The sequence below is a fragment of the Pseudorasbora parva genome, chromosome 18 (genome assembly GCF_024679245.1).
Source record: "Pseudorasbora parva isolate DD20220531a chromosome 18, ASM2467924v1, whole genome shotgun sequence".
Classification (NCBI taxonomy): Eukaryota; Metazoa; Chordata; class Actinopteri; order Cypriniformes; family Gobionidae; genus Pseudorasbora; species Pseudorasbora parva.
Genome location: NC_090189.1, coordinates 27,975,356 through 27,988,398, shown reverse-complemented (window position 1 = coordinate 27,988,398; position 13,043 = coordinate 27,975,356). Strand labels below are relative to the sequence as shown.

The window sequence follows — 13,043 nt, the reverse complement described above, 5'->3', positions numbered from 1 at the left end:
CCTCAAATAACTGACTAAAACTAAACTTATTTTAAAAACGAACACTTGAAATGAAATCATCGTGATGATAACTGTCTTCAATGACATAAACTAACTTTGGGGAAAAAATATTTGAAGTGTAATTTTATTGATTAGTTTGCCCCGCGTCCATTAGAAAACACGGAGGTGCGGCTATACTGGGACCGGTCACCGGGGCGATCGAGGCACGAAAGCTTCTGAGAGGGATGCTGCAGGCTTGGAATGTTTCAATCAATGATTTTGACCCTTGTTTCAGTTTCAGCCAAAAAATAAAAAAAATTCGGTAGGCAAAATTTTGGCTTAATCTAATCTCTATTCTTCCACTGTATTGACCATGCCCACTTCCGACTTTTCCACTTTGAAAGATGAAAAATGAAAAACACAACTGGTGGATTCATGTGTGGGCAAAAAGCAATGCTTAAAATTGGCCTATACCTCTTTCAGTTGCTCCTTGCGTAGCTTGTACTCTCGTTTCTGTGACTCCAGGAAGCTACTAAGCTCTTTCTTCTGCTGGGCTTGGATGTGCTGTTGGAATTTCTTCTCATCATTTGCAAATGATTTGGCCTGGAAGACAATATTGATAACAGAGTAAAGTAATTCAAATGAAATGAATAGTACATATAAAAGTAGCTTTGTGTACAGAACCTTCGTCAATTATGAAGCTAAAAAAGAACCTCTCCTCGCAAAAAAAGCAGCACATCATTCTCTAGAATGCCATTTTATAAAGGGTGTGATGAGATCTGAAAAGCTGTGAAAAGCTGTTTTGTTTCATATTGATGTGAGGGTGAAGTTAGGATAGAATATTGTTGCATCCTAATTCGCCTACTTGGACTATGACCTAAAAGTGTGTACTCTTTTTGTGAAGAAAAAGTACATACTTTTGAGTGTGTAGCAGAATATGTAAGCTTTGTGACAAACAACTCGGTCATCTTTAACGAATTCTGTCGCATGGTTACGTACATCTCGTCACTATTTAAACTGCCCTGTCAATCATCACACAGTTCAAATCCTCCACATTCATTCAGTTTAATATCCTACAATATCGGAGAGAAATGTAGCAGCACGTTGATCTGCCATTCGTGGGTTTTTAATGCAGAGACTTTCCTCATTTGTTTGCAGTTAAAATATAATGATGCATTTAAAAGTTAATGGCCAAACGTGTCATTACAAAAGTTCACAATGCTGCTGCAGATGAAATATTATGTGGATAACATTGAATAAATATATTTTCATCTGGTTAAATATTGATAATTGATCACTGAAGCCACTTAATCTAAATATCTCTACCTAACCGCTGGGCTCCGACATCCATCATATTTGTAGTTTTTTAACACTTTTTATCTGTGTTTGTAGTTCTAAACAAATCAAAGACCGTCAGGACCGTGGCGGAGCATTCGTCGCGCAACAGAAGTGTCAAGACAAACGTCTATTTTAAAATGTGTGTTCAGCACCACCACTCCCTATTCAAAGAGTACACACGAGTACACATGTTCGCAAAATGAAAATAAACAAGCACATTCAAATGTTGTCCGCTGTTTTAAAGGTCCCGTTCTTCGCGTTTCCATATTTCAAACTTTAGCTAGTGTGTAATGTTGCTGTTAGAGCATAAATAATACCTGTAAAATTATAAAGTTTAAAGTTCAATGCCAAGCGAGATTTTATTTAACAGAAGTTCCCTTTCAAAGCCACAACACGGGACGCGCTGGCCCAATCAGAACTCGTTACGTGTTTCTGAAGGAGGGACTTCATAGAACAAGGAAATCATCAGGCCGTTTTTAGGACAGAGGAAACAGCGCTGTACAGATAAGTCAATTGTGTGAAAAATACAGTGCTTTTTAAACACGCGAAACATGAAGTCATGTTATATTGCGCACTGTAAACATAATCAAAGCTTCGAAAACACACAAAGAATGGGACCTTTAAAGCGAATCCCTGAGGCATGATGATCTCTCTCAATATGAAAGATATCTGTGTAGTTGTAACCATCTCTAAGATCCGTATCATGCTTGAAGAAAAATGTCTCTATTTGCACTTTGAATATTGAAAACATTGAGATTAATGTTGCACTTATTGTTTGGACTTATAATCTATAATCAATTTTTGGGAAGGAGTTCAAAAGTTGTAGAAGCTCATAAATCATGTGCAGTTCTTAGGTCTGAAGAGACAATCAAAGAAAATGAAGCCAGTCAGTTGAGTTTTGAGTATTGTTGTCTTTCACTGCAAATGACCATTCATACTCAGAGAGAATAACTAAAATTACATTTATTAAAGGATGATGAGTTAAGTGATAACATTTCAAATGCACCTGCAAACTATTTCGAGTTTCGAATTTCTTTAAAATACCATGTAAAAATGTTGTCTCGTCTCGTGAACCCAATCTCGTGTCTCATCACACCCCTATCATTTTAATGATGTAACATTAAGTCTTCGCTGGAATTGAGGGACCTCTCTTACAGTTAATCAGAAAGGGGTGTCACATACTTTCTGGCCATGATGTGTAAGATATTAATACTTGATTAAGTAACTGTTTAAATGGCAGGAAGAGGAAGAGGGGAGTTCCCAAGCGGGTTTCAAGTGGATTCCGCATTACTTTCCGCATCTTTGAGATCGAAGCCACCCAACAAGTGATTGCGCTTGGTGCTAGACAGATCATGTGACATGCCTCGTGTGCACTTACATCTTTCTCAATGGCTGCTTGGTTTTTCTTCACGAGTTTCTCTATCTCAGAGGCAAAGCTGTTCCTCTGTGCCTCCAGCTCTTTGTCCAGTCTCAGCCTGTGTTCGTCCATCTCCACTTTGAGTTTGTTCTCCAGGGCCATAAGGTGCTTCTGGTGCTGCCGTCTCATGCGCTTGTAACCGGACATCTGCTCCCTCAGCTCAGAGTCCTGCTCGTGTTCCTGCATCTGCCGTGTTACCTGAAAGAGCCAAGAGGAGGGACACAAGGAAATGGAGGGTCTGTAAAGAGGCATAAAAATGATCTAGGTTTAAAGTCCCAGTGAACCGGAAGATTTCTTCAGTGCTGTGACGTATTTCCAAGTGAAATTGAATAATGAACAGAGGGCAGGGTTTTACTTCAGCGCTCCTCATCTCTCGCTCATAGCAGATGAACAGTTGGAGGGGAGTGGTTACACATTTTAAAACGCAAGCCGTCAAACATCATCTGAGAAGGAACGTTGTTTCTTAGACCGAAAGTAACTCAGATTTTGGTTAAATATTACCACGGCACACAATTTTTTTCGGTGTATTAACTTAATATGAGCCGACAAAGTAAATAAGATCAATTTTGATTTCATGAGGACTTTAAGAAAAACATAATGAATGTTGAACATTTCAAAAACCTGAGGCTGAGAGTGAACAAATTCTTGTGATGTCATTCATTTCACACCATCTACACTGAAAGCGACCAATCCCACTCTTGATTGATTATAAAAATGAGCATTTTTTGACAAGTCTGATGTGGACACTAGGGTTGTGAAGCATTTCAGTAAGATCTGATCTGATTGGCTCACCAGTGAGGCTGTGCGGATGGTGGCAAAGTGCTCGCGGTTGCGATGGTGTTTGCGTTGTGGGGGTTGTGCAGGTGCCGCCTGGGCTTCTGAGGGACGAGGATGCGTTTCAGGATCCTCAGGGTAAACTTTCTCTTCTTCCTGATGGAAACGAAAGCAGTTCACAGTTCACTCAGTATGCAGGAAGGCCTGAAAGTTTGTGATATGTTTATAAGATGTGTGTGAACGTACAGGCTTCAGGTGTATGACCGAACTGTTAGACATAACAGTGTGGTCTTTCTCCAGATCAAGTTCGCTCTTGTCATCAGCAGCATCCGGAAGGCTGTTCACCGAGCTGCTCTGAGAGCTCGCACTGATCGACATGCTAGGAATGGACTGATTACTGCCCACACTGCTCACTGTGCCCGTGCGACCAACATTGTGCTCCGGCTCCTGAACACACAAACAAAAAACAGCAGTTCAGAGTACAGAGTAATCATAATGATATAAAAAATATATATTATTTTGCCAACTCAAAAAGACTGAGATCACAACTGAAGTCTTCAGCTAACATTTATTATAAGAAAATGCATAAACTTTGAAAGTTTATGTAAAAACAGGATTAGTCATGTTAGCCACCAAGATTTGAGAATAACCCAAAGATTACGTTGGTTCAAAAGGAAGCAAGAAAACATGACCTTTTCCCAAAAATGTGCAGTTTTAAAGATACACTATGAAACATTTTCTTTTCTCTTTTTGTTAAAAATTGTCCCGTCAGTGGTTTAAAAAAAAGGGAAAAAAAAGTTGCCAGCCATAGCCAGCATTTTTGATCATTTTCACAAAAATGTCATGGCTCCCAGAATATTTTGTTGTATGAATATCTGACCATGCAATATATCAAAAGAACTAACAGATCCTCTGCTTTTAAACAAAACAACAAAAGAAAAAACTTTTTTAACAATGCATTATTTTATCAACACCTGGATGTGGGTACGTTTCATAAAAAAAGAGATACAGTTTAAAAAAATAAAAAAAAAAAAGTGTCAAAGAACACGTCCAGATCAGATTCAGAACGATGATCAAAACATTGCTGGAGTCCATCAACACACCTAAAGCCTCACAGTCTTACACCTCTTCCTGGTCGGCATTTCATAAAATACTCCTTTCTATGAGTATTTATTTGAGTAACAGAACAGATCAATTGCCATATATAGCTCTCTATAGTTCACTGTAAAGCATTTTAGGGATAACATCCCCACTGTAAAGCATTATCTATTGTAAAGGGTCGTTTCATTGTGGTTGTTGTAGAGCTGTGCTGGAATTTATTTTCAAGGAAGAACCGTGTCTATTAATGTGTCTCGCTACAAAAACATATTCAGCAAGTCAACGTGAGATCCATTTCCATCTAAACTGCTTATATCCCTTAAAGGTGCAGTATCTAATATTTATGAGGATCTATTGACAAAAATGTAATATAATATACATAATTATAGTTTCAGTGGTGTATAAAGACCTTACATAATAAATCACTGTTCTTATTACCTTAGAATGAGTCATTTCTATCTACATGCAACACGGGTCCAAGTTACAGTGAACCCGCCCCTTTGCGGCGACATCTTTGTCCTGTGTAGGCCACCGTAGCTTCTCTATGCGCTTCGAAAGTAAGGGGTGAGCGGTTAATGGTTGCAATTTACAACCTCACCACTAGATGCCACTAAAATTTACCTTTAAGTCTAGTAATGAATATTATGAGCAGTTGGATAATCATATTAAATAGCCGAATCCCAATCCACAATCCAATCCACAAAATGAATGCAGTTTTTTTTAACCACTAAAAGACCAAAAGTTACATAGTGTACCTTTAAAATAGATTTTTAACAGTCTGATTTTTGACATTTGGACAGTTTTATTAGCCAATCAATGCTGAAGTTCTGGAAGTAGAGAAGGTTTGAGATCTGACCTCATCTCCCTCTTGGGACTCAGTAGTCGGCCCATTGTGGGCCTCTTGAAAAAGGATCTTCTTCATCTTGCGATACTGCAGGTTGTCCAGCTCTCGGACTGCATCTTTTGTCCGCAAAATTAAGTCCATCAGAACAGATTCTGGCCTCTCTCGCAGGACGAATGCATGCTGTGTTTTTTGCAGAAAAAGTATTCAAGTGGATTATTAAGACTAAGAAACAAAAAAGGTTATTTAAAGTTCTTGATAATTCAAAGCAAAGTAAACACCTGCAACAGATCCTCAGAGTGTGGTCGGTCTTGGGGGATTTTCTGAAGGCAAGAGTCAACAAAATTTCTAAAATAATCCGTCCTGAGGAAAGAGAACCACACAAGTTTATCGACTCACTAATGCAGAAATCGCTCAATATTATTCATATTCAATATAAATGCTTTTGCTCTAAAATGATTGGTCTGGTTTTAACCAGGCTCTCTCAGTAGTAACGAAGTTATGGTTTGGCAAAGCTTCATAGACAAATAATTTCTAAAGGACGATCACCAACGGACGATGGCGTATGCACAGCGGAGAAACATCCGAGCCTCTGACAGCAATTCTGTTTGTGATTTCGAGGAAGATGTTGCAATGGCTTCTGACGACTTTTGCTGTTGTAAAAGAAATATGATAATAGCGGGTGTCCGCCACCACTCCATCAACATTTTTGCAAAATCATCTCAGATTGACGGTCGAACAGAAAACATTAAGCTCCGATCGATTTGCCCCTGTTGTAAGACACTTTTATTATGATTAGAACACAATTTGCAATATTTTGAAAAGAAAATAATATTGATGAGTCTCTGGAAAATTATGTCTCAAAAACTTTATTCAAATTGTAAGAACATTTTCATACTTGAGCATAGTTACGCTAGTTATTTAATTACAATTCTTACATGACTAAAGTTATCAGATCTAGTGTGAGGAAATAAGCACATAAAGGACAGATCTGGAGCTGCTGTGTGGTGTTAGCACATGCTCACACTCTCCATCCTCCTCATCAAAGTAGCCGGTGTAATCCACATCTCGTAGATGAGTGTTTTTCTTTGCTCGGGTTTTAACGAAAAGGAAAAGTTTAAATCGCTTAAAACAGACTTGATAGCTGATTCAAACGAGTGATGTTCCATGGCAGCATCCATCTTTCTAAATGTACAAAATCTGCTTCACCGTCACTGCGCTGCCGTCATCATGTAAAGCCCGCTCCAACGTTTCTGAATGGTGCAGCGATTTCGACAAATTAGAAACAGGTTTTAATGGGCTCTTTGCCAGACTACTTTCGAGCAAATCTACATTTGCTGGAAGTTGTCTGGGTTTTCCCAGGCTACTAAAATGACTTAAATGGGTAATTAAAAATTCTATCAGAGGAACCTTCATTTTTACCAAACATACACTGGTTGTCAAGAAGATCTAAAATGATAAAACTAAAATCTATATTATATAATAATATTATATAAATCAAATGTTATGAAGAGCAGTTACGATAATTATTTTGTGAAATGTTATATATTGTAATCATTACGAACATAACTTGTAACAATTGCTTTACTAAGGTCATAGTTTCTGTCTAAATGATTACATTACTCTACGTCTGACGAGCTTAACTGGTGTGCAATGTCGTCAGACAGCGTAAGCATTTTGAATTGGGAGAGGCGCAGATGCTACACTTTTTCCATAAGTTGAATACTTGAATAAGTTGAATTTACTTTATAAAGTTTTAAATATGGATATTTTTCATACACAAATATATCACTTTGCTTCAGAAGGACTTCCCAAAGGAGTCCCTCAATTGTCCTCAGTGTGAAAAGATGGATCTAAAAATCATACAGTCACTGCTGGAGAGGGTTCAAATATGCAAAAGATACTGGAAAACGGAACAATTTGCAGGACCCGAAGGATTTTTTTGAAGAACATTGGGCAGGGTATCGTTTAGGTTTTTTTCGATTCCGGTGCCAAACCGGTACTTTTAAAACGGTACCAGTGCCTAAACAGTCCCTGAACTGATACTTTAAAAAAAAAGAGCCACAAAATGACATTAAATAATTGCTTTTTATTGCTTTTTCTTTTTAATTCTTTAAATTAAACAATTCATTTAATGTTTAAAGTATACTTAAATATATAAATAGATACAAAACAAAATTTACTTAAATTCATAGTAAAAGCTAAAGCCACCTGACCCAACTACAATAGGCCTAATTTAACACTAAATACTATTAACAGCCCTAATACTAGTGATATTACAGCACTAATAACAGCAAACTAGTCTGTAGTCTTGGTCTGCTACAAACCAGCTTCAGTTCAGCATTATTTTGCATTAATAGGACCTTATTGTTTCCATGGCAACGCGTCGTGCTTCTCACATCACATGACACAGCAGCCGCAAAAGCGCTGTATGACAGCTCAGAGTTCAGCTGTATGGGTTTATCTATTAATTCATATTATTCACACACTTGTTACCTATGTCATGAGCATTCTGATATTTTGATTTTCAAATATGTGTAAGTGAAGTGTTTTGTCATAATGATCACGTTCCTGATCTATAGATCTATAATGCGTGATGGGAGCGGTCATGTTAGTTTGCGCCTCAGACAATCAGATATGTTGGATTTACATCACGTGAATTCATCCTCGTCTCACCAAATTCATGAAAGTAGTTGCTGCTACTTATGTGCATTTAAATGTCTAAAACCTAAAATAAACATGTGATTGAAAACACTGAAACGTTGTGATATGTGAAAAGCGCTGAGCGCGTCTGTCTCTGGCTCAGCCAAAGCGCAAAATCCCGTTTGATTGCACCGAAATGAGGAACCGAAATCTGTGTTCTGATTTGGTCCAGTACATACCGGTTGTAAGGTACCAGTGCTATATTAGCAACAGGTTTCGGTACCCAACCCTACTGGACAACCATCACAAAACAAAAAAACAGCCATGGATCATCCAGGTAACAACACAGTATTAAGAATCAATGGTTCTTAAACTTTTGAACAAGGTAATTTTAATACATTCAGCTATTCCCCTATTTGTGCACTATTTGAGATGAGTGCGCTCTGTTTTTTGCAAGGCTTTAAACACGAGCAAATGATAAACTTTTGCAAAGATTCAGCACTGGCCGGATTGGGACAGTGAGTTCCATCAACGGTCCCGAGCGTCTTTCACAAACTCTGAAAGGTAGTTTAAACGAGAATGCATAACGCCTCTTAAACATATAAATAGCCTACAGGTAGCGATTTTTAATTCATTGCATCAATACATTGTATCGATACGCATTAGATCTATGTATCAATCTGTATTGATGTAATGTTACACCCCTACTAGTAATATATCTAACAGTATAGTACTATAGTACATTTTAGTATGGGCGTCCCTTGCATGAGAGTAATCATATTTGGGGATCTATGGCATCTAAAAGATTGAAAACCTGTGTTAAAGGACTCACCATTCACTTGACTGCAGTGTGGGACTCTCATTCTGCGCTATGTGGTATAAGGCACTCATCGCATTCATGTTAAACAGAGGAGGCTTCCTTTCCGCTACAGCAAAAGGGAGAGGCAAAAGTAAGACCGACTTCGACACTGTGAAAGATGCACAATTCAGTTTACGATGAGCAGCACTTCTTCGTCACCTAGTTCTACGCAGGTGATCCCAAGAGACCAGATGTCAACCTTTCCATCATACTGTCCCTCGTCCATGGCTAAAATCACTTCAGGGGCCATCCTGAAAGGAGACGGGTGCGTTAGTAACAAGGCTGTGTGAATGGAGTCCCTATGACTTAGAGATACTCAGTGTGCTCACCAATATGGTGTCCCCACAAAAGAGTTGGCTGGAGAGGCGATGGAGGCAGAACCAAAATCTGCCAGTTTGACTTGTCCAGGCTCGGTCAGCAGGATGTTCCCAGCTTTGATATCCCTGAGTGAAGACAACAATAAACACAGAATAGTCAACATTAGAGGTCGTTTCTTGGACATTTTTTTTCATATTCACTTACAATCAAATCACAATATGGACAATAAGATATATTACTACCTGCATTTCTTTGTAACTTTAAATATTTGTGATACTTTGTGACCATAAGAATCAAATGTTCAAGAATCAGACTATAGTGGTCTGTACGTTTGTTATCCCTTGCATTTAATTCAATGCAAACTTGCTAAAACAATTTCTTTTGAGACTGCACTGTGTCTGAATCAATTCCCCATAAAATGTCTGTCTTCAACGCAAGACTGCAAACGTTCAAAATCTATTAGCAAAACCAATTTAATGAAATTCTTTTGGTTTCTGTGGAACCGGTTCTCGATACTCAACACTACTTAATGCACAAGCATACGCTTTGCAAAAACATCAAAAAGAAAAACCCACTTACCTGTGAATCATGTTATGGGAATGAAGGTATGCAAGGCCCTGCAAAGCACCATGTGTAATTGCTGCAATCTCAATTTCCTGAAGGGGCTTCTTGTGAACTAAGCAAAAACAGTAAAGGTGCATGCTCATCAAAGTGACAATGACTTACAACTACATTTATGCATTTGACAACCTGTGTGTCAAATGTGTTTGAGATTTCACTGGGAATCAAACCCATAACTTGGTGTCGCTAGCACTATGCTCTACTATTTGTAATAATAAATCTAAACGTTAAAGGCACAGTATGTAATTTTCGCCACTAGAGGTTGCATATTCAAAACAATAACAGGCATATCTGTGAAAGTGTAGAATGATGAGAGTTGTCGTCTTCACCTTCACTGCCAATGGAAATCAATCTGACTGGACTCTCAGTCCAGAGTGGTGTTCGATGCTACAACTACTACTTCCGCATTTTTTCATTAGACTCACTATGCTGTCATACCTTCCATGGCAGTAAAAGCAGAAATCGAGGATAACGGCATTGACTTTGCTCCAATCAGGATTTTTGGAGCCGATCACAGGAAGTGATTTGCTGATACCGATCACAAATACTAAATTGATACCGATCTGAAACCAATGCAGTTTTGTTTAACAATGATATGTAGAATTTCTATACCTCAATCTGTTGAATCACTTTGTGAGTTAAACACAATCTACTAAATACAGACAACTTTATTATAAAGAAAATCAACAGCGCACAATAATTGTATAAAATCTAAACATTTAGCGGGGGGGGGAAATTACGAAAACCCATAAAAGTGAATAAGTGTAGCTTTAAATCTTGTAAACTGTTACAGAAAATACATTAATGAAAAACAAGTAAATATATATATTTATAGAAAATGGGCCAATAAACTAAGAAATCACATTGATTTAATTGATTATTTTCCTCTCGCGATAGGTCATTCCAAAATGATGGCACTTGGTAGGTTTGTATATCCCATCCACCGCACTAGCCATTATTTTTATTGGAAGGATCGTGTCCAATGTCCAAGCATTAATGGAAAGGAAAGCCCCTTAGGTTACTTAAGCGGCACAGATATTAGGTGTGTGTGTGTGTGTGTCTGTGTGTGTGTGTGTGTGTGTGTGTGTGTTAGGGCTGGGACAACGCGTCGACGTCACTCAAAATAAAGATGGCGGCGCCGGAGAGTAGTAGCAACCATAGATGTACATAATAAAGTATATTATGTAATTAAGTATATTATTTATTATGTATATCTATGGTAGCAACACGAGTGGCTCCTCAGACTTTCAGAAGTGCAAGGCTTGCGGGTTGGCCACAGTCTATGGGGTTGGCGCGCGGTGCGCACGGAGCATCACAGGCATGCGCGCACGCGTTTTGTTGTCTCGGCTAAATAAACAAATTTCTGCACACAGGAAGACAGATGTTTTGGTATTATTTGATGTATTTTAATCACAAAAACAAACGTTTGCATCAAGTGAAAGCATCGGACACATTGGCTACGTTACCTACATAATAAGCTGTTTTAAATTTAAAATGTTCAATGTCTAATCGCGCTGATGTCACCGAGGGTATCCATCCTCTAAGTGAGCAGTTTCATCCCAGGACTATTCCGGTTTTAAACGGAATATTGGCGCCCATAATGCACTCTACATGTAACTTTTTTCACTGTCATGCCGCGGATGCGCGTGGCGTTTCTGTTGCGGGTCAGCCACGGGGCTGCGTGGCGTTTTCTCTGCCTTTGCACACTAGAAGCGTGTCTGACGCGGCGCTGCTGCTGCTATTGATGCGGAGGGAAGCCCTAATCCTAATGTTAAACATAAATAGCCTACTGATACAGCAAAGACAACGTCGGGAGTAGCCACATATCTATGGTATTGACGGCAACATAGGCTACAGAATATTTTCATATTTCAAAATCGATAATTGACGTTTTTTATTATTACAATTAGGCCTATATCTGCATTTATGTAAACCTACAGACTTTCAAACATGAAAATGTAATTTAATAATATGTATTCGTGTCAAAATGATATATAAACATCTTTTCCTATTCTATTTTGCCTGGAGACGCTCCCAACACGCGTGAAAAATAGGCGCTCTTCTATTTCCAGCATGCACGCGTTTTCCGCGCGTCACAGGCAGTGTGCCAACTCCAACCTGTTAACATGTGAGCCGAAACAAAAACGGGCACGCCACGCAGCCGAGACGCTCACGCTTGCAGTGTGTCCCCGGATTTGATTAACCAACTTGTTGATATTTAATCGATGGGCATAGCCTGTAGGCTGAGTTGCATACATAGAAAAATCGTATAATATGTTTCTTTGTTGTAGGTTAATACTTATTTATTTATGTGTGTGTGTGTGTGTGTGTGTGTGTGTATGTGTGTGTGTGTGTGTGTGTGTGTGTGTAGCCTACTTTATGTTTTCAAGGTTTTATTGAATGCATTGCTCTTGTATAGTCTTACTTTGGAATTTTAAGAGCAATAAACATATATTGCAATGTTAAGGAATTCGTTTTTTCATTCAGATAATTAAATCAACATGTATAAATTGCTATTAGGCAATTAATGGGGAGATAATCGGTAATCGAATCGAATCGAAACCGAATCGGACAGGAAAAATTAATCGGTAGATTAATCGATGCATCGGAAAAATAATCGCTAGATTAATCGTTTAAAAAATAATCGTTTATCCCAGCCCTAGTGTGTGTGTGAGTGTGTGTGTGTGTCAGATCTGCTTCAAGGTCTTCATAATAAAGTAGCATTTCTGTGTTTAGAATCCAGTATTACTGTAATCCTATTGTCTTTTATGAGTTTAATAAAGAACTCTGTCTTGTCTTCTCTCCAAACAAACCGTCATCTGTAAAGAATGATCGACTTTTACGCGCGCCAGGTTGACGCATATAGAGAAGAGTGAAATGTTTGAATTTGCATGGTAACTCAAATGTTTTTTTATTTATTTATTTATTTATGTATTTTTACCACTTTCATTATTTTGGCTAGACAGGCATATGAACTTAATTTAGAAATGCTTTGGAAAAGAAAAAAATATATGCATTTAATAAACAAAATATTTTTTTAAATAATTTTTTTAAATGAAGACCGCGTTTGGAGTGAGTGCATGCAAATTAATTAGTTCCCCGAGTCCACAAATAAAAGTCGACAGTTTATAGTTTATAATTATGTCTTGAACTCA

General features: G+C 38.2%; 1 protein-coding gene across 2 annotated transcripts in view; it reads right to left on the bottom strand.

The window, feature by feature from the left end:
* The window catches only part of taok1b (TAO kinase 1b), a 55,070-nt gene that overhangs the window by 7,220 nt on the left and 34,807 nt on the right, over window positions 1-13,043 (bottom strand). For both annotated transcript variants that reach the window (XM_067424085.1, XM_067424086.1), the window contains exons 6-15: window positions 9,847-9,943; window positions 9,279-9,392; window positions 9,109-9,200; window positions 8,923-9,016; window positions 5,729-5,810; window positions 5,463-5,630; window positions 3,755-3,955; window positions 3,527-3,664; window positions 2,696-2,932; window positions 454-582 (exon numbers count right to left, since the gene is read on the bottom strand). In XM_067424085.1, the coding sequence (XP_067280186.1) occupies window positions 454-582; window positions 2,696-2,932; window positions 3,527-3,664; window positions 3,755-3,955; window positions 5,463-5,630; window positions 5,729-5,810; window positions 8,923-9,016; window positions 9,109-9,200; window positions 9,279-9,392; window positions 9,847-9,943 (1,352 nt within the window). The remainder of the gene's footprint in view (window positions 1-453; window positions 583-2,695; window positions 2,933-3,526; window positions 3,665-3,754; window positions 3,956-5,462; window positions 5,631-5,728; window positions 5,811-8,922; window positions 9,017-9,108; window positions 9,201-9,278; window positions 9,393-9,846; window positions 9,944-13,043) is intronic.